Genomic DNA, 27,606 nt, shown 5'->3' with positions numbered 1-27,606 from the left:
TCTGGGCTACAGAAGCAATGAGAAAAAGAATTTAGAAAAATTATGTTAAAAAGAAACCTCCAGCAATAATTTAAGTATCTCACAATGTGGAGGGATGATAGCTCACCAAAAGTAAAAGAGACAACATACAAGAAATAGGAAGTTATCACACTAAGTACTAATCAACATAATCCATTAGCCTTTGTTGTACCTCTGTTGTTGGTTCTTCTATACCAGTCATCTGGTACTTCTGCATTCTTTCAAATACTGAATGATCTGCACAACCTCCTTGTGGTCCATATTTATGTGGATATTCTAAAAAGAGGAAGCCCAGGTTGAGTTTTCAAATTCCAAGTACAAGTCCAAAATATGGCTGCATCAGTGCAACTTACTCAGCTGGTGTCCAATACTGTGCATGTGGTTTGAGGGAAGCATAAAAAATGCAAGGTCTATGCAGCTTTTTTTAATTAAACACTTCTACTAAGACATTCTTAGTTTTACAAACAGAACAAAACTGACATTTGCTTCTTAACATTATTGTCTCAGGCAGCACAAGAAAATATTATGAGCAGTGCCTAACATAAGAACAAGAGCTTTTATTTACACATCTGTACCAACTTACTTCAGCTAAAAGCAGCCTTCAAAATATAACATCACAATGGAAAGTTATTAGATATCAAGTATACTAAAGACTGCTTGGGTAAGAGAAAAGGTTTTTATGCTATTTGGTAAACAAATTTTAAAAAAAACATTCTAACAGGATTTTATTATTTTATTCATCTTCCACTGATTTTTTGGAAGTTTTCACTTTATGCTACTTAACTACCAAGACATAAGAAGGGAAATGCTAACGGATAGAACCATGGTTTAGTTAACCACTAGATGTTAGTTAAACAAGCTGGAGATCCAAACTAGTGAGAATATCCCACAATCACCTGTTTATCAAGGCCAACTCCTGCAACAGTTGCCAGTGCAGATCTCACTGCACAAGGGAATGTGTTTCAGACATGTGCTCAGCTTTTACTGGCAGTACCTAGGGCAGATTTGTAACCTGTATTTGCAGAAGCTTCCTCTGGAGATGAGAAATACTGAATACTTCTCCCTTTGATTTCTTTGCAGATTCAAGCCCAAGTAAGAAATAATGGAATACAGATCTGAATACTTAACAAGTCAGTTTCTGTAGGGCAAACCAGTTTTAGCACCATCTCAACAGACTGCCACTTTTGTCAGAAATCTACAAACTTTACCGAGGTTTGTTGTGTTTTGGGATTTTTTGGTTGATTCATTTGTCTTTTTATTTCTGTTTGGTATGGGGGGTATTTATTTTTTAAAGAGTGGAAATCCAAATTCACAGAGTAAATAGAACATATATATAAGAGTAGAATTGTAAAGCCTGGGCACCAAGGACCTGATGGCCACATTCTATGCATTTCAGGTGATTTTGCCCTGGGCTAGCTCTAGTCTGGGCTGTGGAGTCACGGCTTGGCAGTAGCTGGAGCACAGCAGATGTGCTCCCTGGGAGTGTGGGCTCTGAATGGTTTCATCTGACAGCTGCCTTCATTTATCTTTGACTCTGGTTCTTACAGTCATACTGCATCTTGCTAAACTATTTCAATATACAGCTTACCTTGTAAGTTTATTTCATGACTTTCTACATATTGCTTTCCCTCATTTCAGTTTCCACCACCACACAAATACCATTTTTGAACTGCTATCTCATCACATTCCTCTCAGCACAATTAGCCCTAGCACAGTCAGAAGAATGGAGAGAAAAATATGCTCTTACTGCAAGTCACCTCACACAATTTGTTCCAGCATGGCAGTGGAATGCTGATTTGGCTACAACCACTATTAAACAAAAAGCACCACTCTTGAGTCACCTTCTACTTTTGGGGATCCTGTTTAATATCATTAAATTGGAGCTATGAGCAAAGGACTGTAGATATGATCCTTCCCTTCTCCATCTCCACCACCCTTTTTTCCTCCCTCTATAGTATAAAAAATTCTACTCTATTTATTCTAATGTAAATTTTCATCACCTAGGACCTGACTGCACAGCACCAAGAGTTTATCTCTGCAACCAGAGCAGGTTACCCAGGGGCACAGCAATGGCCCATCCTGCCTTTCCCCCACACACTGCCCCTGCAGAAAACCACTGTACCCTGAAAGAAACTCCTGCAGGAGCCCCACTCTGAAGCATTATGACAACTGTCAGAACAGGACTGGAAATAAATGCTCTCAGTTTATTACACAAAATGATCTCTCTTTTCTTTCTATCTTGTTTCCCAAAGATGTTCGGAAATCCCTTAACACATTTTTTTATACTGACTGCCTGCAATTCAAATATTTCTCACTTCAAAAGTAATAATCTAGTAAGAAACACTGTAAAGCCATGACAGTTACAATTACAAAAAAATGAACACAAAACAGTCTGTAATAGCAATTGCCAAGATTTTGCATGTGCTGGAAAAGACAAATCCCCCAGAGGCATATTTGAATCCACCCTACTAATCACAGAGACAGGTAATACAGGATAGTTCACTTTGGAACCATTTCTAACTCCCAGGGAAAGTTGCATACGAAGTTTTTATTTGCTAAATGCTCAACTACCTCCAAACTGTGAAGGCACCATTCCCTTGTCATCTTTTGAGACTTCCTATTTCCACCATCCCCTGCAGCAGTTCCAGTTTTAAATACCTGAAGCAAAGCAAGAACTGCATGGTGCCAGATGACTTGGCCAGTTTTGACCCACAAGACACAAGTCTGTCCATGCTGTTGAGAAGCTTTTCAATGCTCTGAGATGTGCCAGCTCTCTGCCAGCTCTTTGGGATTGAGAGCTTCTTAGCCCATCCCTACCACAACCCTGAGAAGTGAAAAGGAAAAATCCTGCTTTCACCATTAAAAGATTGCTTACACTGAATGCAGAGTTGAGAAAACAGGAACATTTTCCAACAGAGCGACTGTAGAAGTTAATAACAGGTTCAATCTTCTAACTAGAAGAAATTATTAGGCAAAAAATTTGCCAACTTTTTCTTTTCCAGTACTGTCCACTTTCAGGTTTTGTACATGCTGGCAGAATGTTAAGAAATAATAAAGAGTAGAAAAAAATAACAATGAATCTAAAAACCACCTGCAAAATCTCGTCATTTCATACCTTCTGACTACAATGTCTTAATCTAACTAGATGGCAGATGATTTTTAATGATATATACTCCAGATGCTCAAAATAAGATTTTTTTCCTTTTGCACTACCTACCTTCCACAAACACATTCCTGAACATTTGGTTCTTCTTCTAATTATGAGTTAATTCTGTTAAGTATGATCTGTTAAGCATTTAGGTTAACCACTTAATAATTACTGAATTTAGGCATCTTGGGCAAGGATGACATCAAACTTCCATTACAAATGATGAAAACCCAATTCTTTAACAGCCATAGAAACGTGCCCAATACTTGCAAAAGCAATAACAGCAGAATAAAACTCAAATATAAGCAGATACAAAAAAAAAATCCTTATTACAGATTTCATTTGCAGCACTCTGTGATGCTGTGCTCCCATGACAACTGTCATCACAATGTGATGAAAAAGAAACCAGGTTCTCATTAATAACACAGTTTGCAATGGTCAGCCTTATTCAGCAGATAAGGCTTTGCAAAATTACAAACCACTTCATTTTCTGTTCTTAGTTGTATGCCCCTTCCAAGATCATAAAGACATTTAAGTGATCATGTTAATTTTCTGGAAGGTCTGAAGAGGATTTTCCTGTATACTGTTGATCTGAAGAAATAATGATTTTCTATTTTACAGTATGAACTCAGGGATACACTTTAAACAAATATGATTTTAATAAAGTAAATATATCCTCATCCTTAAAGAAATGTTTCCTAAATATCTCAATGTAAACAGCAATTTGCATCTTTCTAACTGTAAATTATAAAACAGTTTGATCAAGACTGGTTTAGAAACTAAAATCATTCAACTTGTGTTTCAAGTCATGAATAGAAGGCTGCCTTCCACTGGTCACCAGATCCACTGTAACAGACAAAAGCTGCCTTATAAAGTTGACAATATAATCCCCATTTACAAAACAACTTTTGTTTAACTACTGAAAAAGAACTCATTGAGATGCTAATCATATGTTGCATTGTGGTTTCTGAAAAGCACTAAAAGCATATTGTTTCAAAAGGCTGAAACATGGGTGAGCAAAAAAATACCCAAATTAAAGCAAAGATGACTTTTTCTCTCAGTCTCTCCCGAGTCAGAAATGTGACCATTTTTGTTGCTTTTGTCCTACATAAGATAGTGGGACAGTTTGACTCTGTTTCATGAGAGCTAGCTTTAGATTAGAGCAGTAACAACAAATTGACAAATCTACTACAAAGCTTAGCTTTTCTGAGTTGGTAGGGTTTTTTGGAGCTGCAGTTCAATGCAAAAATAGGTCTCATGAAAGACAAGAATAATTTAGCTTCCAAAGCACTTCAGAAAGAGACAGGAGCAGTTGTATACTCCAGATATTTCAGACAACAGAAATCCTAGAGGCATCTATGATCCTAATGACTGAAATGATTCTATACAATCACAACACAGGCACATCACACTGCCCTGGCAGCAGCCAAGAGGAGTGATGTGTTTTTAAATAGTGCTGCTTAGACTCTGCTCCAGGACGGGCTATTTTCAACCCTGCTGAGCAAGCAGCAATGTTCACTCACTTGGTGACTTGGAAGCCATACTGTAGTGCTGCTTTAATGTGCCTCACCAGAATAGATTTAGACCCTCCCCTCTGACAATCTGATTTCGTTTCTAATTGATGGTTTTGATGCACTAGATTCAAGAGGAAAAATGAAGTAAACCATTCCCATACCTGAATAATTAAAAACATCCCAGCATACCCTGCTCCCATTCACTTTATAAGACATTAGTAAGAACCAATTTCAACATTACTTTCTCCAGTTCCCAAAGCAATCCATTTACTCTTCCAACAGAGCTCACTCCTACAAAACAGCAATAGTAACTTTCATAAAATCAATTTATCTGCTTCTTTAAGGCACAGTTCTATTTCTGTCAGTATTCAATAACAGCGAAGAGTATTTTTAGTCACTCACTATTTACAGCATAAGGAACTGGGACATGAGACAATCTTCTTACTTGCCTCAACCTTTGAAAACTGGGCACATCACTGCCTTATGTTGCTCACTTTCCTCCTCCCCCTCATTTCAACAAGAGGGTTGGTTAATAAAACCCTTTATGAAGCTGACAGTGACTTATTTACACAAAGTCCTACATAAGTGGAAGTCCAACATTCCACTATCAAGCAGTGAGCTGCTCATAAGGCCAGTAAGATGCAACACAAAACTTAGAAGTATGTGTGAATTATTCACAGAAATGCTATGAAAGATGTATCTTACAGTTCCACACCAGACTTTTGTAACTTTTTATTACTTTTCCCTCACTACTTTCCTGCTACAGCAGTGAAGCCAGTAATACTCCAACTGCAGCTAACAGGGAAAACTGCCTTCTCCCCTTTGAACTGATTCCCCCAGCTGAACTGACCAAAAATGCTCTGCAGAGATGAAAATGTAGCTCATGCTGCAGCTTCTCTGTGAGCATCAAAAATATGGAATGTTATCCCATAAAATTATTCTTAAGCATGAGTCTTGTAAGCACCAGGAAAATATACACTTAGTCAGAAAACAAATACTGTTCACAAATCCAGTAAATGCTTTAGTTCACAAGCTCTTTAAAATTATGGAAATTCTATTTGCTTTTGGGTTTGTAATCATATTTACAGAATGAGATAACAGGAATGACAAACATATTTGCCAGCTCACAGCAATTTTAATATACTCAGAGACAGCACACATACTGCCACTGGAAGTAAAATACAAAAATCCCACCCAAATTTGCTGAGTTTTTAGTGGAGAAAGATCATTTCTCTTCACTGCATTCACACAAGAGAAGTAATCAAGGAGACCAATATGCAATAACCCTGTTTTTTTCACTGGCTTACAGCACTGAGAAAATTATAATAATCAAAGTCAAATCACAATCAGAAATTTTCCTCATCTAACTTCCTATTCTTTGACACTTCTTTTCACAATGTAGTATCATTATGACACACTATGAAAATGGTTTATACACATATCATTAACAGAGTGGTTTAAGTAATTTCTAGTGACCTAATCCAAGCCTCCTCACCCAGTTCCAAATATTTCAAACCCAAGCCTTCTAGGGTTTGCACAGTGGCCTGATGGGACATGTTTTTAAATGAAGTTATGGTTTGAATTGATTTTTAAGCAAGACTGACATCCTGAAGTTAGCTGGAAAGACACTTTGCTAGCTTCAATAACCAAAAGTTAGGTCTTACACTGACTCTGCTAACATTTACCTTTGATACCTCCTTGTTCCTTGAAGGATTCAAATTTGGAATCACAATTTTATTGCAGTACTTTTGAGGTTCAATATAACTTAAGCATCAAACAAAACTGATTTGTATTACATCTGAAGACTGATCATACATAAATAGGCAGGTAAAGTGCAGGAGAACTCTGGTGCATCAGCTCTGAAGACACAAAAGTATTTCATCATACTTTTTCATCCTTCTGAGCATTTGAAACTGAAGCCAGATTTCTGGGGCTATACTTGTCAAATTAAATTCTCTGTACCCTTCCATCAGCTATTGTGTAAAATGGGACATACTGGGTGCCACCTTTTCTTAAGAGCTCTCTGAATGCACATGTGAGAGACACAGGCAGGGGAAGCTTTTATTTCACACAAATGTCACCCTCATGAGATGCACGTCATCATTGAGTGACTTGAACTTTAATTATCTTTTCTTTTATTCCAGATCACATGGAAGAGCAATCAGTATAGATCTTTTTAAGAAGGTATTTTTTAAAGAAACATGTATCCATTGGGTAGGAAATGTACTGCTTGCCCACTAAAGCCTGACTGCTAAGGATTTCTTAAAAGGGCAGAATAAAGGCTGACTTTGGTTTGCCATAAATCTCTCTCACACCTTAACTGTATATTAATCACTTGAGGACAGCATGATTTACAGTGTCATACACAAGCCAAAGCCTCATTTGATGCTTACAAATGGCATATAGGTTTTGACATTTAATAAAAAAAGTATTTCATCTGTAGCACAAAATGGAAGTACTCACTGATATCATCTTCATGATAAATGACAGAGTGGAATGGTAGGTTTCTGTCCTTTATGTATCTCTCTGCTGGCTCAATATAAAAGGTCCCACTGTGAGTTTGGATGAATCCTTCAAATTTTCCATCAATAACAGACCCATGAGTAAAACTTCCCTGCTCACCTGTTAAGGGACAAAGTGTATTAGCTTTTTTATACCCTTCAAAAATCCTTTTTAAGACTAAGATTATCCATCACTAAGACAAACAGTTACAGCAAAATCACAGTCACTAGTTCAGAAGCTTCCCAATCAGGTGCATAAATGACATGTTTAAAAATCATATAATGCAGAATTTAACTCTATATTTCAAAGCTGGTACATACACAGCATGCAATTCTATAGTCAAATCCTGTCCTTATACATCCCTTCATACAATTAGAAATAATAAACAATAAAACAGCATATACAGAACTTTGAAAGCTTTCAAAGAAGGACTTCCCTATATTCAAGACATCTATTGTTCTTTTCAAGCATAATCCTCTTAAAACTGTAGCTAGGTTTAAATCTGCATAGAATGAATTTGTATTTGAAACAGTTACAATCAGGGAAAGTACAACTGTCAAAGTTTAATCACTAACTGCTACAAAATGCAGCATCCCCACAGTCCTTCCCATATATAAAGGATGAAAGATTACTCTGCTAAAACAATACTTGTATACTCCTCCATTGAGGAAAATTCAGGATCACACTATCAAAAACCCTTCTCACCTACTCAAAAAAAAGTGGCAAATTGGTCTGCCTAGATGCATATGAAGCCCTGTGTTTATTACTTTTCAAAGTTGAAAATGCTTCAAGACTGCAGACCATGGCTTAGAAAGACCTTCAGGAAAACCAAACAAACAGTACAAAGAGGGGCAGAGTAAATCTTAGTCCATATCGTCTTTCAATCTGCTTTTAATTCTGTAATTCTTCTTCATTTTTAATCAATTTTATCTTTGTATTTACTAAAATCAGATATATTACCCTCAGTGTTAGTAACTCTATATTCCTTTTCCTCCTTTAAACTAAAAATGGCACCTGATTTCTTTTTTCTTCAATGTATACAACTTTTCTATCTTTTTTAATGTATCAGAGTTCTGTGAAGATTATGTTTATAAACAGATTGGAAATTCAAGTTTTATGGGTATGAAAATTATTAGATAAAATACTCATTTAAGTGTGACTCCTATAAAAGCAGATGGGAGTTCAAATATGATAGATGCACTATTAAAGTTTAACAATAATCTAATAATACTGATACTAATTTTCTCCACATACTATTAGAAAATTCCTATTTAAAATTACTGCACTTTCATCCACTTTAAAGTGCTATACTTACCATAAATGTGTCCAGTGTAAATGTGGGAGGTATCATAATCAATGACTTGGTTCGATATTTCTACTTTAAAGTCATCACTAAAAAGAGATGTATCTCTCTTCATTCGAAGGTTGAATTGTCTAAAGTGAATAAAACAAGATGGTAAATTGGCTTTGAGCTTCAGCTACAAGAGCACTAAATAAAGTACTTCAAAACAACATTTTTGTGCAAACAATCTGCAGACCTTGTAAAATTTATCTGTAGAAAATGCTTTTACTGTACAAGAATTAGATCAGAGCAGAGAAGGATTTTAAAAGCAAGATTCTTTAGCTGCTTTTTATATAAGTAGCTAAGTTTACAAGATTTAAGCCAGAAAAGACATTACACTTAAACACTTGATTCTAAAGTACACACTTGTTCCCAGTCCTTCAGAAGACACTCGAGTAGTTTAGGAAAAATGCAACTATTTTACTTTACAGCACTGTGATGCTGAACAGATAAAAATAGCTTTCACTTATTTCACTTTTATTGATGACACCTAAGATTTAAATACCTTAAATGAAATGTAGGTGAGTTAATCAATGTTTCAACTGAAACTCAAAAAACAAGATGGTCAACAACATCTAATAAATACACTCAAACTGGTAGAGTTACATGAACAATTACGGAAACAGCTCTGTTCATTAAATGACTGGGTCAGTTACAACCCTCAATACTTTAATGCAAATCCTACTGCCAATCTTTGTATGAAACAGCTTCCTTGTACGACAACAGGAGTTGCATTCAAGCAGGCAACATAACTGGAGTGTTTTAAAATACCTGACACTATATGAATTCATATCTGTGACAACCATTAGCTTGTTTAGAATTTCATTTGGTATTCTATTAAATTTTGTACAAACATTTGTGCAAATACAGATCACGAAGTTATTGAAACTTCAGCCATTCCAATTTTAGTCTTGATTTTCTTCCTATTTTTTCCTTCTCTGCACAATGATGAAATTGAAGGAATATTATAGTTATGTCACCAATTTGTTACACAAAAAGTAACTCTGGTAAGTCGAGTAACCATGCCCAGCAGAGCTGACCTTCACAGTGAAAGTTAGTATCCAAGTATGCAATCAACAAAATGACCCAGGCAATTAAGAGCCATAGTGTAAAGCTGATTAAATCTAGTTACTTTTTACTAATGAGTGAAGCATACACAAAGTGTATCTTCAGTTTCCACCTGCACATTAAATATGACACCACAGTTATAAGTATTTTGAAACATTAAGATGCAAACTTCAAGATCAAAAAAAGTCTTGCCTACACTTGGAGCCTGGGAAGGGCTGTAGTGACTCATGTTGACTACTCTGTAATGCAAACAGCATTTCACAATCAAACTACATTTATTATTATTGCCACAGTGTTAATAAAGCTTCAAAGCAAGTAGTCTGCTGTGGCAATGCGTCACAGGTATCTACTATGAGGTTATGAAACTGAGATGTGGCTGGTGGATGGAGAAGGTTAAACTTCTGCAACTCCTGAGACTCAGGCTTTGTGCCAAGCCCAGCAGTGCTCCTACCACAGCTCAGCAGAGATGGATTTTATGAGGAAGATCCTCCTGTTACAAAGGAAGGAACAGTTCACTGTGCACCTGGATACTGGCATCACTGAGACAAGAAATAAGTGCTCTTCAAGTTCATATTTTTACTACCTCTGCCATAACAGTCCTTTGGCAACCCAGAGGTTCATGAGGAAGAGGAAATAATATGAACAAGAAACTCAGACACCTGGGACTGAATGCCACAAGATTAGCCAATAATTTTTTTGAGGGTGGGGTGGTGGGCAGTGCAGAGACTTGCACTCACTATATGTGGCTCTCCTGAGCAGAAGTTAAAAATGAACAGGTAGAAAGAAATGAAAATCAACACTGATGAGAATATGACCAACTTCATTTAAATACTTGAAAAAGTTATACTCACTTTGGATGCAATACACTGCTCAGGGTGTTACACAGATTTAAGCTCCATTTTAGTTTGAGCTTTCCCTGTGACTGAGTTGTCACACTCAAGGATGGGTCAGACTCTCAGTGCATTTGAACTGAAGTTAAATGGCAAGAGATCAGGGACCCATTAGAATCTCTCCTCCCTTCTCTAGTATTTGATAGAAGACTTCTTACCTTTCCTCATGAAAGTTTTTTGGGTAAAAACCCTCACCGTATATAGCACTTTCCTTTCAGAAGTGTATACACCATTTCTTTAAAATGACATTTTTCTGGTTGTATTCATGTATGTTGCAAATAAAACTGAGGAGAAGTTGTCTCTAACACTCAACTGCATCAGCAATTTCATATGGCTTTGAAATACACAGTGAAAAGAATGCAGGACTTCTGATGTATTAACTCCCATCTATACTGGCAAAGTGAGGGAAAAAACCTAGGACCTGATCTCAGCCTGACAGCTGGTAATTTACCAATTAGTGTAACCCCAAAACCACAGATGGGTGAGCCCTTGGCCTGATTTGTGCAGGCACCCAGGGAACCCCGAGCTGCTGCTCTCACCCTACCAGACCAGCAGGACAATGGTGGTGCAGCCATGGGCTACTCTTGGTGGCCACCTGGCCAGGATTTGGGGCCAGCCTTGAGCTTGCCTGCATATCCAGGGCTCTTTTGGGGGGGAAGAGGGAGCGTAATGAAGCTGGGAATTTTTGTTCCTTCTGTGGGATACCCTTCCATCACTATTATCTGTATGTCACTTCAAAATGGACTGTTAGAAGCTATATGCAGCAAATTAAAAGTGTCACCAGTTTAAAATTTAGGAAGTCTCTATTTATTCTCCTTTAATTTTTACCCTCTCCTTGCTTTCCACATTGCTACATAATAAAGATTCTAACCCATGTTGCTGATTGCCTTTTAATAAAATGAGCTCTATATGCAGGATTAGAGAACTATTACAAATACAAACTGAGCTGTGCTTCACACTAGCAAATGTCTATTTGATTTCTTAACTTAGTGAAACTATTAGATAACCTGATCATCTCTCAGCTATTTTTAAACAGGTCTTTTCTTAGTCATTCAAACATGCTTGATGAGAACAGGATAATCTGTACAAACTGTTCACCTTCTTAATAATGAAAAATTGACAAATACTCCTTTACTTCCCCACCAAAGCAGGGAAAAGACACCTTGGGACAGTGGGAAGGAAAAGGGCCAAGGAGGGTGGAGGAGTAAACAAACATCTATTCATCTCTACTTCCAATAATTAACAACTTTAGCACATCAAACTTCAAACAAATTCTACCCTGGCTTAAACCCAGTAACTTCATGATTGTTCTGAGGACAGGAGACTCTGAGGAAGTTAAATGAATCTGTCTGTACAATTACTGAAGATGGTTTCTAAATCAGCCACAATGGAAGAAACAAGAAGCTCCAAATAAGCCTTTTGACAATTACAATTTCTACAGCATGTACCAAATTCTTAGTGCAAGCTAAGCTATTCCGTAGCCTAGAAACACACCAGGCAGAAGATTAACTAATTTCAGAAAAATAATGCCTCTTCTTTACACACTTTGTACCTTAGAGAAGACACTTCCCAGCAGTAGTGATCTCTAGAACAGAATTAAATCAATGAAGACCAAGTTTTGACCTTGCTAATTTGTTACTGCTTCTGTTTTCCACAGATCTGAAAACTGGTATTAGTTACTGTATGGCTGCCCACTCGGCTGTAGACCGAATTTTGGCAAAAACTTTACACACATACAAAATTATATCATCTGCTTTGATAATGAACTGCATCTTATATATTACTGGCAGTACCCAAAAGACTATCAAGAGGTAGATTTTTATTTCTCTATAGCTTACCTCAGGGAGACTATGGCCAGTTTGCAAGTAACACAGCAATTCAGTTATAATTAAAGAAAAAATTAGAGCTGAGAGCATCACACTTAGCTAAGACACAGTACTTTGCCATGGGCTCAAGTTATGTTATCCTAAGCTCTAATCAGAGCAGGTACTTGAAAGAAAAAAACCAAACAAAACCAAAAAACAAACAAGCCATGTTTATATACTAGCAACATTTGGTAAAGGGTATATAAAGGCCTACATGTAAGAGTTAATGCATAATTATTATTCCATTTCTTTTTAATATGAGTTACCTTCTAAGATCAGTGATTTCACCACAAAGCCATGTCCAATATATTGGGTTACTGGTACCAAGTCTGCAGACTTGCACACAAGTGGCAGAAAAAGCTGTTATCTGGCATAAAAAAATGGCACTTGGTGCTGTCCCTTTTCTGCCTTTCCTCAAATTGCTGTAACTGGTGACAGGCCCACAGAATCATTAAGTGACCAGAGGAGGTTGTTGAGAAAGGGAAAAAAGGAGATGGAGGAGTTACTCCACAGCTGAAAGAAGTGGCTGGGGAAAGGAAGCTGAAGGGGATGAGCTGGCAGCAGTATGCAACATGACTTCAGTACAAGGAGAGTTCACTTTTAGGTTCACAGTCTTTTCTTCCCAGTGGGAGCCAGAAAAATCCTCACAGCCGTGGCTCCATCACCCTCCTCACAAGTCACCATCTAGAAAATACTGTTCTGCTTGAGGTGCAAGTCTTTTATCTTTACTTTTCCTACCTAAGAACTCAAAGACTCCCTCTTGGAAAAATGGAAGGGGGGCCTATAAATGGACAGGGATAACAACTTGAGCTCTTCTTTCTAACTGCTTCCATGAGGCATCCCACAATCCACTCAGCTCCCACAAGACTGTCAGACTCATTCCAGCTCTGAACTGTAGTATATAGAAGGCAGCTTAACAACCTGCTACTGGATTTATACTGCCCACGATTCTACAGAATCATCACACTTGAAGATTTTTTTTATTGTTTTAACTTGCAATTAAACACACACCACATACTTTATCACTTAATTGATAATTCCCACAGTCCTGCTAGTTACACTAAAGAAAACTTATCTTTGAAGCAGCACATGATAGGGTCTCCAGGTTTATCACTCTTTCTTTGATCCACCTAGATGCACACAGAACCATCCCCTAGTAAGTGCTTATGCAAATCCCAATCTCTACAACACTCAGCCATCCCAGCTAGAATGCTTGCAACTTATATTTGTTTTCCATTAACACCTCTGGGATGACACTTGTGGTTATTCAAATATCTTCCTGATCTTCAGAAGTCAGACTTGCTGAACTTGGTATTCTAGAACACTACAGTGAGGATGCAGCCTTCATTGCAAAGCATTTCCCACTGATTACTCTTGATATGCAGAGCTGCAAACACAAGCTAGTTAGATAACAAACCATCCAAGCAGGATTACAAGAAGCTACATGTTGGCTAATTTACACTCTGAGAAAGTATCTCTCTGTCCTGAAGAGGACAGTGTAAGATTTTAAAGGCAGAACAGCCTTTACCCAAGATTGATTTTTTTCCCCCACTCCTTTCAGTAAAACTTCTTTGGGAAGTTCAGCACAGAGCTGACATCCTGGTTTCCTGTTTAGTGAAAATAACCTTCCCATTTGTATTCACATGAAGTTGGCTATTTATATGCAATGCCATGTTCTAACAAAAACAAGATATCAAAAAACAGAAAACAGGTAAAGATGTACTAGAACACAAGCACAAGCAAAGTTACTACATGAATTCAAACTATGGAAGTAGTTAGGAAAGAAGCTTTTTTAGTTAAACAAGCAAAGACACAGAAGATAAACCCACTAGCTGATAATAAGAGCACATAGCTTAGGTACATTCATTTAAATATAGATTTTACATTCATTTAAATATACATTTTAAGAACGTGACTTTCTCAGAGCATGGCTGTGTCTACTGAAGTTTGCTGGCCAGGGAGTAGAGCTGTAAACCATTAACAGCAATTTAAGCAGTACAGTGGAAATGCTGCACCTCAGCCAGGCTGTCCAACCAGTCCAGCACTACTGTACCACATGTCTCCCAGACAAACCCAAGTCAAACATCAAATGCCCTTTTTTCCTGAGGGCTACACAATCCAGCTCACTGTATTTAAACTCATAAAATACAAGACATTTAACCCACAGATGCAGCTCCCCAAATTTTTTAACTTTATTTCAGCTAAAAAAAGTATAAGAACTTAGGACCATGCTTCCCAATTCTCTGCATGATCAAACTGCTTTACCTACAAGCACCAGCATAGGGTGGGTTTGGTTTTGGGGTTTTTTGACAAAACAGGTATAGGAAGTGACACCTGATTCACAGGTGTCTTGTCTGCTAAGTTATCTCTCAAGGTATGTAACTTAAAAGGTCCAATAGATAGTTAATGATTGAAGAATTGCCACAGAGCAGTGAATAATACTACAAAGGTCACAGTAAGAACTAAAGATATCAATTTTTTTTTCCTTTTCAAATTCAGGACAGCCTAAAATGAGTTGCAGTAAGTGAATCTTGCAAAAAATTCACTTACTAGAATTCATGGCTAAGTCTTACAAAGCCAACCAGTAGGTTCTATGTGATTACTGCTGAACCAATCTATTTAAGAAGTTGAGCTGTTCAGGGGTGTGTTTAAGTGCACATGGAATTGAAAAAGACACAACATACATTTTCAGATTAGTCCAGTAATACTGAATCTGCTTTTTGTTCTGACAGGCTCATAGAACATAGAAGGCAGATCCATTTTATGAATTGAGCCCTGTGCTCTATGGACAATTTAAAAAGTACTTAAATTAAAAGCCATAAAAAGAACATCTAGTGTAATAAAAACCTTAAGTTGACAATATAAAGTCCTCTTTAATGCAACAGTAACTAGCTCAGTAACTTCAGTCCATCTCAGCATGGCAGCATGCTCAGAACACCACTGCTAAAATCAGCTTATCAAGTATTATTTCTCTGCAGGTATCCTCCTTTGTTTTCATAAGCTACTCAAATATGGCCAACAATGATGTTGTTTAAACACACTTATCAGTTCTGAGTAATGAGGGCAATATGAAGGATTACAGATTACTACAGAATCAAGAATTTAAAAAACTCCTTAAGACTTAATTAAGAACTGAAATTTTGTGGTCCACAGTTTTCCTATAAGGACCAGGTACAGACGATACATTCCTACAAATATGTCTGAACAACTTACAGTATTTCTCAAAAAACAGAATTTTAGGTAAAATCTACAGGAAAATATAGCTAAACTGTAAAACATCCTAAAGAAATTATTAATTTAATAATAAGCAGGTGTTATCATGTGTTCAAGTACCACTTGAAAATTCAACTGTTCACTCAAGTTGTGTGGGCACTTTTCCCAAGCAAGAGTCATCAACTAATCTAGGAGTGCTGAAAGTGGGTGTGGATGGACAATTAACAGGATCAAGCAAAGAATTAGAAAGCATAAGTTATTAGTAATGTATTAAATAAAAAGCTGACTGAAAATAGAGTTGAACAATACACAGACATAACTTTTCCCTTCTGAATGCATTAGCATCTCAGGAATTCCCAGTTCTGTCACTAGGTAAAAAGTACAGTTAGAATATCAGACATCATCCAAGTTTTTTAAGCTCTGTCCTCAAAATCACTATGAGGTATTCAGCATATTTCTGACATTCTACAGTGGATAGGAATTAAGGTCAAGATATTCTATGATTAATATATTGCAACTATTTCTACTGAAAAAGGGAAGAAAACTTTCCAGTTTCTCTGCAGGGGAAGAGCTGTGTCAGAAGTGAACAAGTGCAAGTGCACATTTTGTGATCAGGTGCAAACTGTATAAAATCCAATGTCACTTTGAGTGATGTCCCAACTTCCTTTTTGAAGCTGCTGACATTACCTTGACATGCAAAGGAAGTTACTCTATTTAAAATGCTTCACTGTATCTCAAGGCAGTGCCAAAGGCATTTTTCTTCTTTGAGTCAATCCATGTATTTTGGGGAGTCTGTGCTGTAGTTTGCTTTTTGGGGGGAAGGGCTGTGGGATGGGTTCAAAAACTGTTTTATATTAACCAAGTTCCAGATATTAATACTGTGCATTCATTAACTTTGTGTGAGTCTTTCCTGGACTCAAAGGGCACCTTAAATTAAATCACACTAGAACACTCAATATCAACTGGCAGGTGGAAGAGCTCTGATACACACCCAGGATCATTTCAAATCTTCGTATTCCTTCAAGCTGAAGCATTACAGAAATAAGCACATTTTACACTAGTGGGGGAGCAATAATGCTGATTAATCCAATACATGGTTTATTATAAAAAAGAATTAATGAGGATTTGTAGCTCAGTTTCAGCAATTTTAATTGTCCTACTAAGTTAGTATTTCAGCACTGAAGAGTGGGCTGGTTCAGTCTGGCTCATTGCATTTACCCTAAGAATATGTATTTTGTATTACCAAACAACAAAGATTTTGAAAAACTTCTATTCTGAGCAGTATATTGTGTGGCATCTAACTTTCAGATGAAAGTTAAACAGAGAAGGTTTCTCAGTGATGGCATATGATACATTCACTTGTAGAATTACTAAATCTGGTATGAAAAAGGTAGCTTTGGGTTTAATTCCATCATTTCAGTATCTATTTCATTATTTAACTATTAGCCCATAGTTAAATGATCCCTTTCATTTGGTATAAATAAGTAATATTTGAATTGTGGTTTTATTTTTTCCTTTTTCAACAGAAGGGTACTATGAGATACAGTTCTTAAATCTAAACAGCCCACTGAAAAGAACAGATGCTACTAACACACTCCTAAAATACTGGTAGCTGCCAGCTATTTTCTGGACAATGAAAGTGTAAGTCTGATGAATGCTTATCTGGCATATGCCAGCACTGCCACAGAAAAGGCTGGTCCTGCATCCTCCCTCTCACCACTGCTGCTGAGTTCTGCACTCCTCCTCCTTAAAGCAAATTTGCCTCTACACGGAACAGAAGAACCAATTAACCTCAGTGAAAAGAAGCAGCCAAATCACTTTCCCATCTTGCCTGGCCACGTGAGCAGCAGGTGCTTCCTTTGGCACACACCAAAAGATGAAGTTTAGAAGTTCCAACTGCTCACAGAGAGACAGCCTGAGAACCACAGTGGCCCAGCTTCACTTGCTGCTGCCAGCAGAGAACAGCAGTAAATATTAGGACAGCTTTTCCATTGTTTCCTGGCTACAAAACACAGCCATTTCATCAGAATCCAAATCAAAACACAAGACTGGCATTTCAGTCCTCATAAATAGAAGCTGTTAACTACATTTATTAAGGGGATGCAAGCTGGACAGCTGTGAGCCAATGAACCACTACACCTGGACAAACCCTAACAGACCATGTGGTAAAAGGCCATTAAATAAGATCAGGTAAAAGTTTTCAGAATCTCAACTCTCATATTGACTGAATGCTTTCAAGTTTCACCATCTGTTTTTAAATGCCACAGCACTTTAAAAGCCTACAGCCTGTATCTACATCATTCAAGTGTTCTACAAAAGCTTCATTTCCTACCTTCACACAAAGTAACTCCAATGCTTGATAGAAAAGATTTACTTTTGTCCCTCTCAGTGATGACATAAATCACTTAGTTACTCACAATAAACCAGCTGCAACTGCAAGAAGCCAATCCTATTTATACAGCTTCTCAAACTGCTACATACCTTCAAAGCAAATAAACAGACTCTGTGAAGTAAAACCAATTCACTTGATCCTTCCTAATTCATATTTAAAGCAAAATGAAAATATTTTGTAAGAACACATCCAAATTGATAAACAGGAACTTTGGACTAAATTTACATCCTGTTAACTACCCTCTCTTTGGCATGAAGCGTTAGATGTGCCACAGGTAACTACCCAAATCCTTGATTATGGACTGGTTTGACCTTACAGTTAGTTTCCAATCAGCCTCCTCAGTTAATAATGGATTTGTGCCTCAAAGCATAGGGATTTATGATCAATTCCACACATAAACACCAACATTTTTCTTCATGAGTAACAGTAGGTGTTACCAAAATATTTATAAACCTGATTGACTGAAGTGTGGCCTTTCTCTGTGAAGTAACAGAGGAATTTTTTTTTTAGACATTATCCTGTGTGCAACTCCCATTTTTACAGCATAAGGATTTTCAACCCCCACTCTCACCACAAAGCGAACTCAGAGACTAAGCTAGTCTTACAGAAGATTATTATGGGATCTTTACCAATGACAAGAGGAGCCTGCTCAAGTGGCCTGAAATGTGGCCTGGTCCCAGCAAGAGTGGTCTCATCCTTCTTCCATCCCTCCTTCAAGTCACACTGGGGTTTTTTTCCCCAAATAATTTTTAGACAGATTAGTGTCCAGATGCTATTCCTGGCATGGCTTTAACACTAGCAGTGCCAGCACAAGGATGATGCTGGGAATGTGGTTAGGCCTGTTTCTCTCTGCAGCAGTGCACACTTCAGTGAGCTTAAATTATCCACCAGCCTGCAGCTTAGAAGTGGCAGCATTAGGCTCAAACTGAACTTCACAGCCTTGAAACCTTGCTGGAAATTTAAAAGTAGCAAGGTTTACACTGTGGGGAGCCTCTGGAGCATTCTACTCTGCAGGCTTGTTTTTTAGAACAATTTAAAAGGGAAAACTAGAGACTGCCAGTGAAGTTACAGCAGAGAAAGCAGCACTATGACTCTTCTTTAAACAATAAAATTCCTTGGACTAAAAAATCACACTTGAACACATGGTTTTAAGGAGAGGGCTTCAATATCAGGATTTGGGCTGTAGTTCCACAGCATTTAGAAATACAACCCTAATGCTGGTCTTCCAGCAGCATGCACTGAAATTCAGTCATTACATCAGAAACCTCCAGGAACAACACTTCATTCCCTGAGGAAATGACAAGTTGGCACAAAACCAAAACACTTACTCAGAAAAAAATATCCCAAACAGATTCAGGAGACCCAGGTTTATATTTTCTCTGTTAAACTTCTTTTGTTTCAGTATATGGCTAACAATTATTTATCAAGTTCTAAATACTTCAATTGTAACTGAAATAACAAGAAAAAGAAGGGCATTTCATATTCCTGAAATATATTAAGAGAGTGTTGCCCCAAAGCAGGAAGTCACAGAAACTAAGATATGGACCCAAATATTATAACTTTCTTCCTGTTATCCTGGGTTATACAAAAAGCAGGCTATTCCAAATTGCAATGAGACGTACCTAAGTGAAAACCTACAAATTATACTTCAGTTGGTCACACTGAATATCTAACTTCATACTGGATCTTACTCGTTAAATGCAAGGCAAAGCATGTCTCGTAATAGTAACCATCTTTCCTCATGTCAAATAATTTCTAAATTTCACAATAGCACAAAAAAGCAGGTAACACCAGTACACACAAAACAGAATTTTTGGCTATCTTGCAGCTTCAAATGCAATTTGAAATGTTACTTTTTCTCAATTACATTTTCTCAGGCAGTTTGGCAAAATTCTTGGGAAAAAAAATTTAAAAAACCAATTATATATGCAACACAAAACTGCATTATAAACTCAGAATCAATTACCATACTGTTTCCAGTATGATTCCATTATTTAAGCTTCAAAGTGTAGCAATAGTTACCATCAGATGCTTGAAGAAGTGCTTGCAAGTAACAATTTCAAACCTAAACTGGACATGAGAGAAAATATTCACAGAAATTGCACACAGTGCAATGTGGTGTATTCTAGCTGATGTTATTTTGGTGGATTTAATTTAATCCTTTCCATTTCACTCCAATTAAAAGACATGAATAAAATATTTAAAGCAAACACCTTTAAGATATCACTAACCTCCCATGAGCATGGAAATCCAGGCGCAAGAACTGCTCCTCATGTGACACTGCTCTTTTGGCACGCTGGTGTTTTTGGTGTAACAAATCCACGTCGTAGGACAGCCCCTCATAGTGTCTGATGTACTTGTTCAGAGGATTTCCATACTGGCCTGGAAAACAGAGACAAGCAAGGTTATAACCTTATCACCAGGCATGGCAGACATGTGGTGCAAAGCAGTTGGTAACAAGGACCCAAATTCCACATTACATCCATTTTAATTTATTTTTCTCCTTTGTACACATCAGATTCATTCTATTCTAGTCCCACAGACACGACACAAAATCTGCAGCTACAAGTGCATCAGATGGGCCTTTGAAAGCATCTTCTACTTGAATTTCAATACAAGTATAGTTCATTTCCTCCAAAACTACCCCACAATGCAAACTACATTGCTGTCAACAGGAATGCTTGAGAGATGTTTTAGAAAAGCACTCCTGATTCAAAATAAGAAGTGCAACAGCTAAATATGTCTCTTCAGGTTTCTTTGAAATTGTGCTTCCAACTTCACTCTGCAGTCGTGACACCACACTATCTGCTCAGAATGTTGGTAGTCTACATGTGAAATATCCAGGGAAATTAAGAGCAAATCATGACACCTAGCAACACATTTTGTATCACATGGAATGTTCTACCACATGGAAAAGTTTTATTAAAATGTATCTCCAGAGATGTAGATTCAGTTCAGTCTATTTTGTACAATTCCTTCTAGGGTAATATTTATGCCTTATGTTAAAATGAGTTCATGGCAGAAAATGGCAAAGATTTTTACCCTCCTATCCTGATGGAGGAAGAGACACTAATCACTAAAAGAGCCCCAAAATACAACTTGTGGAGAAAACTAGAGGAACTCTGAATTATGCAAGAAGAAACAATACTATCTGATAATCAATTTAACTTCAAACCAACCTAAATGTTAGTTGTCAGGCACTACATGTGGTATTTTTCTTCAGATATCGAAAAAGATGGCCAAGTAAATTAATACTTTCAAATGCATTGCTTGCATTTAGCAGCCATGTGCACAAGATGATATTGCTGTATCTGTTTAAAATTCAATTAATGCTATACTGCAGAGAAATCCCATTCAAATTTACTCGCAGTACTGTAGGCTTCTGCAAATGTTGACTCTTCATTGTTAACTGCAAATACATTCCAATAACAAAACTTCATTCTAATTTCCTCTCACTCTCAGTCTCAAAACACATGTCCATTCTCACTCAGGTTTCCAAAAAGGAAAGTGTCTTAGGCACCTTAAAATGTTTAAAATGTGTGGCTCAAGGAAGTCTACATTAATTCTAATCCCAGTAAGACACAGGACCATTAAAAGGTTTCAGTAACTAGCAGGAGTTGTGAGGATGCAGGATGCTGTCTGTTTCTGTTGTTTCTCTCATCACTTCCAACAGAATCCCTCCAAAATGAACCATAACACCTCCTATAACCCAAGAACTTCTATGTACCAAATCAGATTGGCCTGAGATCATGCACAACATATGCATGTGCCTGATTACAGATACACGCTTTCCAATTCCAGGTGTATGAGCCAGAAGTGTCAACATTTAAGAAGACAAGCTTCAAAATTAATTGATATAGGCTAAAACTTATACGTTTTAATTGTTAAATGAACCTGAATCTAAAATATTATATTAAAAACTCGCTTTAAGAACTTGATCAAAACTAGAGAGTAAGTGAACTGCAGAATGTGTAAACCTCTGTGCTCCAGAATCATCTTTAAATTGAAGGAAGCTTGTAATAATGCACTCCTTAAAATGTTAGAGACCATTTTTCTTCTCAGTATTGCAAGACACTTCAGACAGCTTCAGGCACCCAGAAAAAAAAATATTTCCAAGTGTGACAACTTACTGAAGACCCAATGACACTTGGCACTCGATCCAGGTCTCATGACCACGTGAAAAGATGAGAGACAGCGTTTAACTGAGTCACAAAGAATAGTTTTTAAGTGCTAACTACTGTGACAAGACAGCCAAAGACTACGGACATTAGAAGTTTTATAACTGTTCTCTCTGCTAAGGAAAAGCAGAGGGTTTTAAGCAAAGATATTTCTTCTTAACAACAACAAAAAATTAATACACTTGGTATGATCACACAGGGAAACAACACTTCCTTTTCTCCAAAACTTAAAGAACTCCTTATGTTTTAAGTACTCTCATAGCAAACACTTAACACAAACACTCCTGCTGCTCTCTTCTTGCTTAAGCAGAGCAGCTGCACAGCACCTAGAGTACTATGGCTTCTCCAAAAAGGGACTTAATGCTTCAAAATTAACAGTTTCACTTCCAGAAACCTCTGTAACATCAACATTGCTACAGCATTCAAAGTCTGCAACTGATCACACTCTCCTTGTAATTAAATCAGATACCTATCAAAAGGGATTATCTTCTTTACAAAGGTAGCTTAATAAGTAGCTCAACCATAGTAACACAGGAATCTATAGAGGATTCTGAGGCAAAAGTTCATTAAACTGAGGTACATGAGGCAGTTAGAACTGCTGGCTCCAGTTTCTGTAATTAGAAGACTGCATCAAAAAGGAAGAAGTCTTTCACAGAATCTGGAAGTGGCACACCCCAAGAAATCATTATGATAGCACACACCAGATCCCAACCTCTGTTACAAATACTACCCTGTTTTCTGTAAATGAAAAACTTGGGGTTTGGGTTTTTTAACAAAGATTGCATGACAAGGATCTTTTCAATTAAGGATACAGTTAGGAAGCCCGCAGTAACAAACACTGAACCATGAACACCTAAATGTCGTTTATGGGAACTGCTCTACAAATTCCATGTGTCATGTTGCCATCAACAAAACAAAACAGCGTGATGCCTTCCAGGCAATCTGGTGGAATAAAACAACATTACACTCCACCTAAACACTAAGCTGGGAGACAGAAACCCTTCAGGATACAGACATCAGAGACTGACAAGGGGATGGCTTTTGAACTTGACAGTATAGTCTTCCAAAGACTTGCTAAACTAGATGTGGCATTTCCTGCGACAAATTCCCTGCAGGAACGAAGCTTTACTCTCACCAGCTTAGAACCAAACACCGGGAAGGACTTAAAACAGAATCCAGCAGAGCACTTAGGCAAATGTCTCAGTGTGCCAGTCCCTGTGAAAGATGTTTTGTGTGGGGATATACAACTCTTCAGGATCCCTAGAGAGCTGTGAAGCATCTACAGTTGTTGTTGCTGTGAACAAACAAATCCCACTGGACAGGTATGGAATCTGAGACATGTACTCTCACCTTCTAACCAGCCTTATGCAAAGGCTAAATTGGATCATCCCTGTGACTGTAGCTGTGAGCTTCCTGGCACAAGGTGAGCAAACACATGGAGCCGTTCTCTGGTGGGATGTGCTCAAGGATTCCCTGGGCAGTTATTTTCCCAGAGAAAACCATGGAGAGCTTTTCCCCCCAGACAAACCCTTCCCAGCCTGCACCTGCAGCAGATGACACGAGCAAGGGAACACTGCAGCCACCTGGGTATCCACAAGGTATCCCATCCACAGGATCAGATGGGATGTGTCCAGGAATGCTGAGGGGGCTGCCTGGACCCACTTCAAGGCTTCCATCACCTTTCTAAAAAGTTCCTGACAAATGTCATCCCCATCTTCAAGGAGCAGGGCCTGGAGAATTACAGGCTGGTCAGACTAATCTCCGTGTCTGTGAAGATTCTGGAGGACATTTTTATGGAAGCTAGCTCCATGCACAAAAAAAATGACTAGTAATAAACAGTACTGAAAGTTTACCCATGTAAATATAAATATCTATTAATTTTATACACATCATTATAAAACAGAGTAACATTTAACTTCCCATAAGAGGATAAATCAAGCATGCACTGTTCTAAAAGATGAAGTTTGCATTAAACCACTCAGATTAAAACTTGCATGATAAATGCAAATAGCTCAAGCACAACTCAAGTTTGTTAGTGGGGTGGAAAAAAGCACAGAGTACAACTTGAGAGAGTATCAGAAATTCTTCAGAAGCCAAGCTAACTCACCAGACAAGTCTTATTACTGCAAGCATCATCACTAATTGGCAGATTTAAAATGCCAGCATGTGATAAACATCTTGTAGAGAATTATTATTATAATTTCAATTAAGATAATCAAAGCAACTTTTGCTTCAAGTTATTTTCAACATACAGTTTATCTATCTTACAAAAAAGCTTGATTTACATGGGACATTAAAGAATGTACACTGCATTGAGATTTAGCAAGGCAGAAATTCTACCATATACCTCCTGACTTGGACTTCTCTGAAGAATTTATTCAGGCTGCTCTTTCCAAACTGCCAGCAGAAGGGCAGGCCCTGATGCCCTTTTACACCTACTCTGTTTCCATTCTTCCCTTGCACTGGCACTAGGTTCAGCTGACAAAAATATTCTCTCTTTTCTGGTCAAGTGAGTTTTTGGTGAAAGAAAAACATGTAATCAAGGAGTCAAGTCAGGATCATTTCCCTTCACTGAGGCCTCCATTTAGGGCACGGTCAGACAGTATGGCAACACCAGTGCCAGCACATGTCTGCTTTTTATTGACCTTCTTCCCCTCCACCCTGTGAAAGTCCCAGTTCTTCTTCCCCATCAGCCCTGGGTTTGCTCAATAAAGCAACTCTAATTACACATCTGCAGGAAATGATGAATTTTTTTTCTTTGAATTGACTTCTCATGCCAGGAGGAGAGGTGGGAGTGCAGGGCCAGGGCAGGATCTCCAGACAGCAGTAACTCAGTACAGCAGCCCTGCCATACTGCAAAATGAACCTTTGCATCTTTTAGAAGTATAAACAAACTGCACTCTGAGGCTTTTGGGCAATAGTATTTCAAAGCAATCACCTAAACACCTGATTTTATTTATTTTTAATTTCCACAGGCATTTCTGAAACAAACATCTGACAGCTGTCTTGACTAGGCACTGTCTCAACCATAATGTTTTTATTTTCAACTCCAAATAAATGCTGGAGGCTGAATGCTGCCATATTTATGAAGGCTACTGTTCTTCTCAATTTATAATAAGAACACAACTAAATCACTCAGATGCTGATAGCTCATAAATGCCTTCCCACAACTCCCCCATGTGTCCAGAAAAAAAGCAGAATTTCTCCCATGCTCACTGGGAAATAGGCAGTCCAACATCCAGCAGCACAAGACACTAAGATACAACTTGGAAGTCCAAGAAACATAAAAAGAACATGTTATCCCAGGCACAAGAAACTATTTATCATAGATTTGCAATGATATTCAGCATTTCATCAGCCTAGCCAAAGCATGGTCACTCTTGTTAAATCCAAGCTTGTCAGAGACCTCAACAGTTCTCCTTTGTGTTTGCTATTGCTTTTTCCCTTTTTTTTTTTTTAATGACTCTTAGGTAGAAGGAGAGGTTAAATTAGTTATTTCCATTCCTCTATGAACATCATTATGTATGGGTAATTAAGTACTGATTAATATACCTGCATGCATCCTCATCACATGCAACAAAGCATGCTGCAAAAAGCTGCCAATAACATCACCCAACTGAAGCACCACTTCACACACATCAAAATTCATGACAGCAGCAGTGAGTGAAGAGATGCCTTAAACCAAGCAGTTCCAGGGATGTTGGGAAGATGCTAAGATTCACTTTTAAAAAATGAATTCTAAAAAGTCAAGGTACATATACCCTATTTCTTAAAAGTCAAGGTACGTGTACCCTATCTCAAGTAAACACGATATACCAGAGACTAAATTCTAGCTCTCCCTAATTACTAACAGAAAGAAAACAAAATAAATGGTGTGGCTTTTCCTTCTTTAAGCAGTATTCAAACTGACCTGCAGGACCATTGGTTTCATGAAGGTGATATTTATGCAGTGGAAGCAAAGAAAGGAGAAGAAAACACTAGAAGTGATCTAATACCAGAACCTGATCAAGAATGTTTCTGGGCCTTTTAGGCCAAACTTCTGATAACGCTGATAACGTTCTGATAACGCCTCTGCTTTAACCACACAGACACAACCTTCCAAAACGATGAAGCAGCCCAAGACAGACTCTGCAGCACATTTCACAGGGCAGCAGCACTACTGTTTGCCTTTGACTGCATTCCCCTCACATAATTTTAAGAACAAATAAATGACAACTGAAAATATTTTTTTAAGAAAACAAAGAGATTTCAGTAAACCTTCTCAAATAAACCATCCAAATTATGCTGCATCAGTTTTTAGAAGTTGATTTTATGATCCATACTTAGCTGTGAGCTAATGTTAGAGTTGGTTCTGTTAATGTATACCTTTATATCTAAAATATGTAGAGTGCCTGCACAGTACACAGGCACTTGTGTAATTCTGAAAGAGTTCAAACTCGGGTATCCCATAAATATAATCCAATCTTAGACCAAACATACAAATTCCTAATTATTTTTAAAGTGCAGATTAATGAAATGTTCAAAATTATTACTATTTAATATCTATGTGGCTTAAACCCAGACAACTTTACAGATAAATGAAACTTAGCTTCAAGATCTGTGTACGATTAATGAGACCAGATGCACTGCACATAAGTGAAATGTAAATTGTTGGGTTCTTATCAGTCCTTTGCAGTTTGCACTCCTCTCACCGTAACTTCTTTTAAGAATCATGAACTTGCCCTTTCCACACAGATATTAATGCCTGCCTAGAAGGGAAAATATGCAAATGAAAAACCTATTTTTCAATAAATAAAAATATTTGCAGCATATAAGAAACTCTAGAAATGTGAACACAGGTAAAATAGACCTTCCTAAACTTAAAAATCTATTTTTAATTTAACACAGAACTATGGCAAATCTTTCATAATTAGAGTCAGACTTTTACAAGAAATGTTCTACTGGATATTTTAGAGATGTGTATTGGCACTATCACCAGATTTCTATCCAGCATTATTAATCTTTCTTTAAAGATTTACCTGCACTGTAACACACCAAAGACATGCACTTCTACCAACTAATAGTGAGGTGTGCTTCCTAGTCCCCAGAAATGTTGACGATGCCTCTTCTTCTCCCAAAGAAAAAAATTAACAGGAATTTCTGAAATACATTTCATGAACTTCCATCTATATATCCAGAGGACTGCACCTCACATTTTTACTACGATTTTTAAGGCACAACTGCCTGCCTGGAACTAAACAGTGAAAACAACCCTCACAACTGGTTAATTAATTATTTTGAGTTAGTTCTGTGCCAGCACCATTTAGTTCAGAAAACAAAGACGCCTTGAAAGCATGCCAACAATTAAGTCTGAAATATCTCGATAGCTTACAAAAATCCACGAAGAAAAACGTAAATTCTTTGGTGCATCCCACTCCTAATCATATGAACAACAGGATGGCTTCTGACCATGCAAATCACCCTGCTTTCTTTCTCA

The 27,606-nt window shown here is 37.6% G+C and overlaps 1 protein-coding gene across 1 annotated transcript in view; it reads right to left on the bottom strand.

The window, feature by feature from the left end:
• Nucleotides 1-27,606, bottom strand: part of ADAM10 (ADAM metallopeptidase domain 10) — a 42,478-nt gene that overhangs the window by 13,644 nt on the left and 1,228 nt on the right. The window contains exons 2-5 of the mRNA XM_064722250.1: nucleotides 20,184-20,334; nucleotides 8,498-8,616; nucleotides 7,144-7,302; nucleotides 191-294 (exon numbers count right to left, since the gene is read on the bottom strand). Of these exons, the coding sequence (XP_064578320.1) occupies nucleotides 191-294; nucleotides 7,144-7,302; nucleotides 8,498-8,616; nucleotides 20,184-20,334 (533 nt within the window). The remainder of the gene's footprint in view (nucleotides 1-190; nucleotides 295-7,143; nucleotides 7,303-8,497; nucleotides 8,617-20,183; nucleotides 20,335-27,606) is intronic.

This window comes from Zonotrichia leucophrys, chromosome 10, assembly GCF_028769735.1.
Source record: "Zonotrichia leucophrys gambelii isolate GWCS_2022_RI chromosome 10, RI_Zleu_2.0, whole genome shotgun sequence".
NCBI lineage: Eukaryota > Metazoa > Chordata > Aves > Passeriformes > Passerellidae > Zonotrichia > Zonotrichia leucophrys.
The sequence above is the reverse complement of the archived record's forward strand: the minus strand, read 5'-3'. Positions and strand labels throughout refer to the sequence as shown.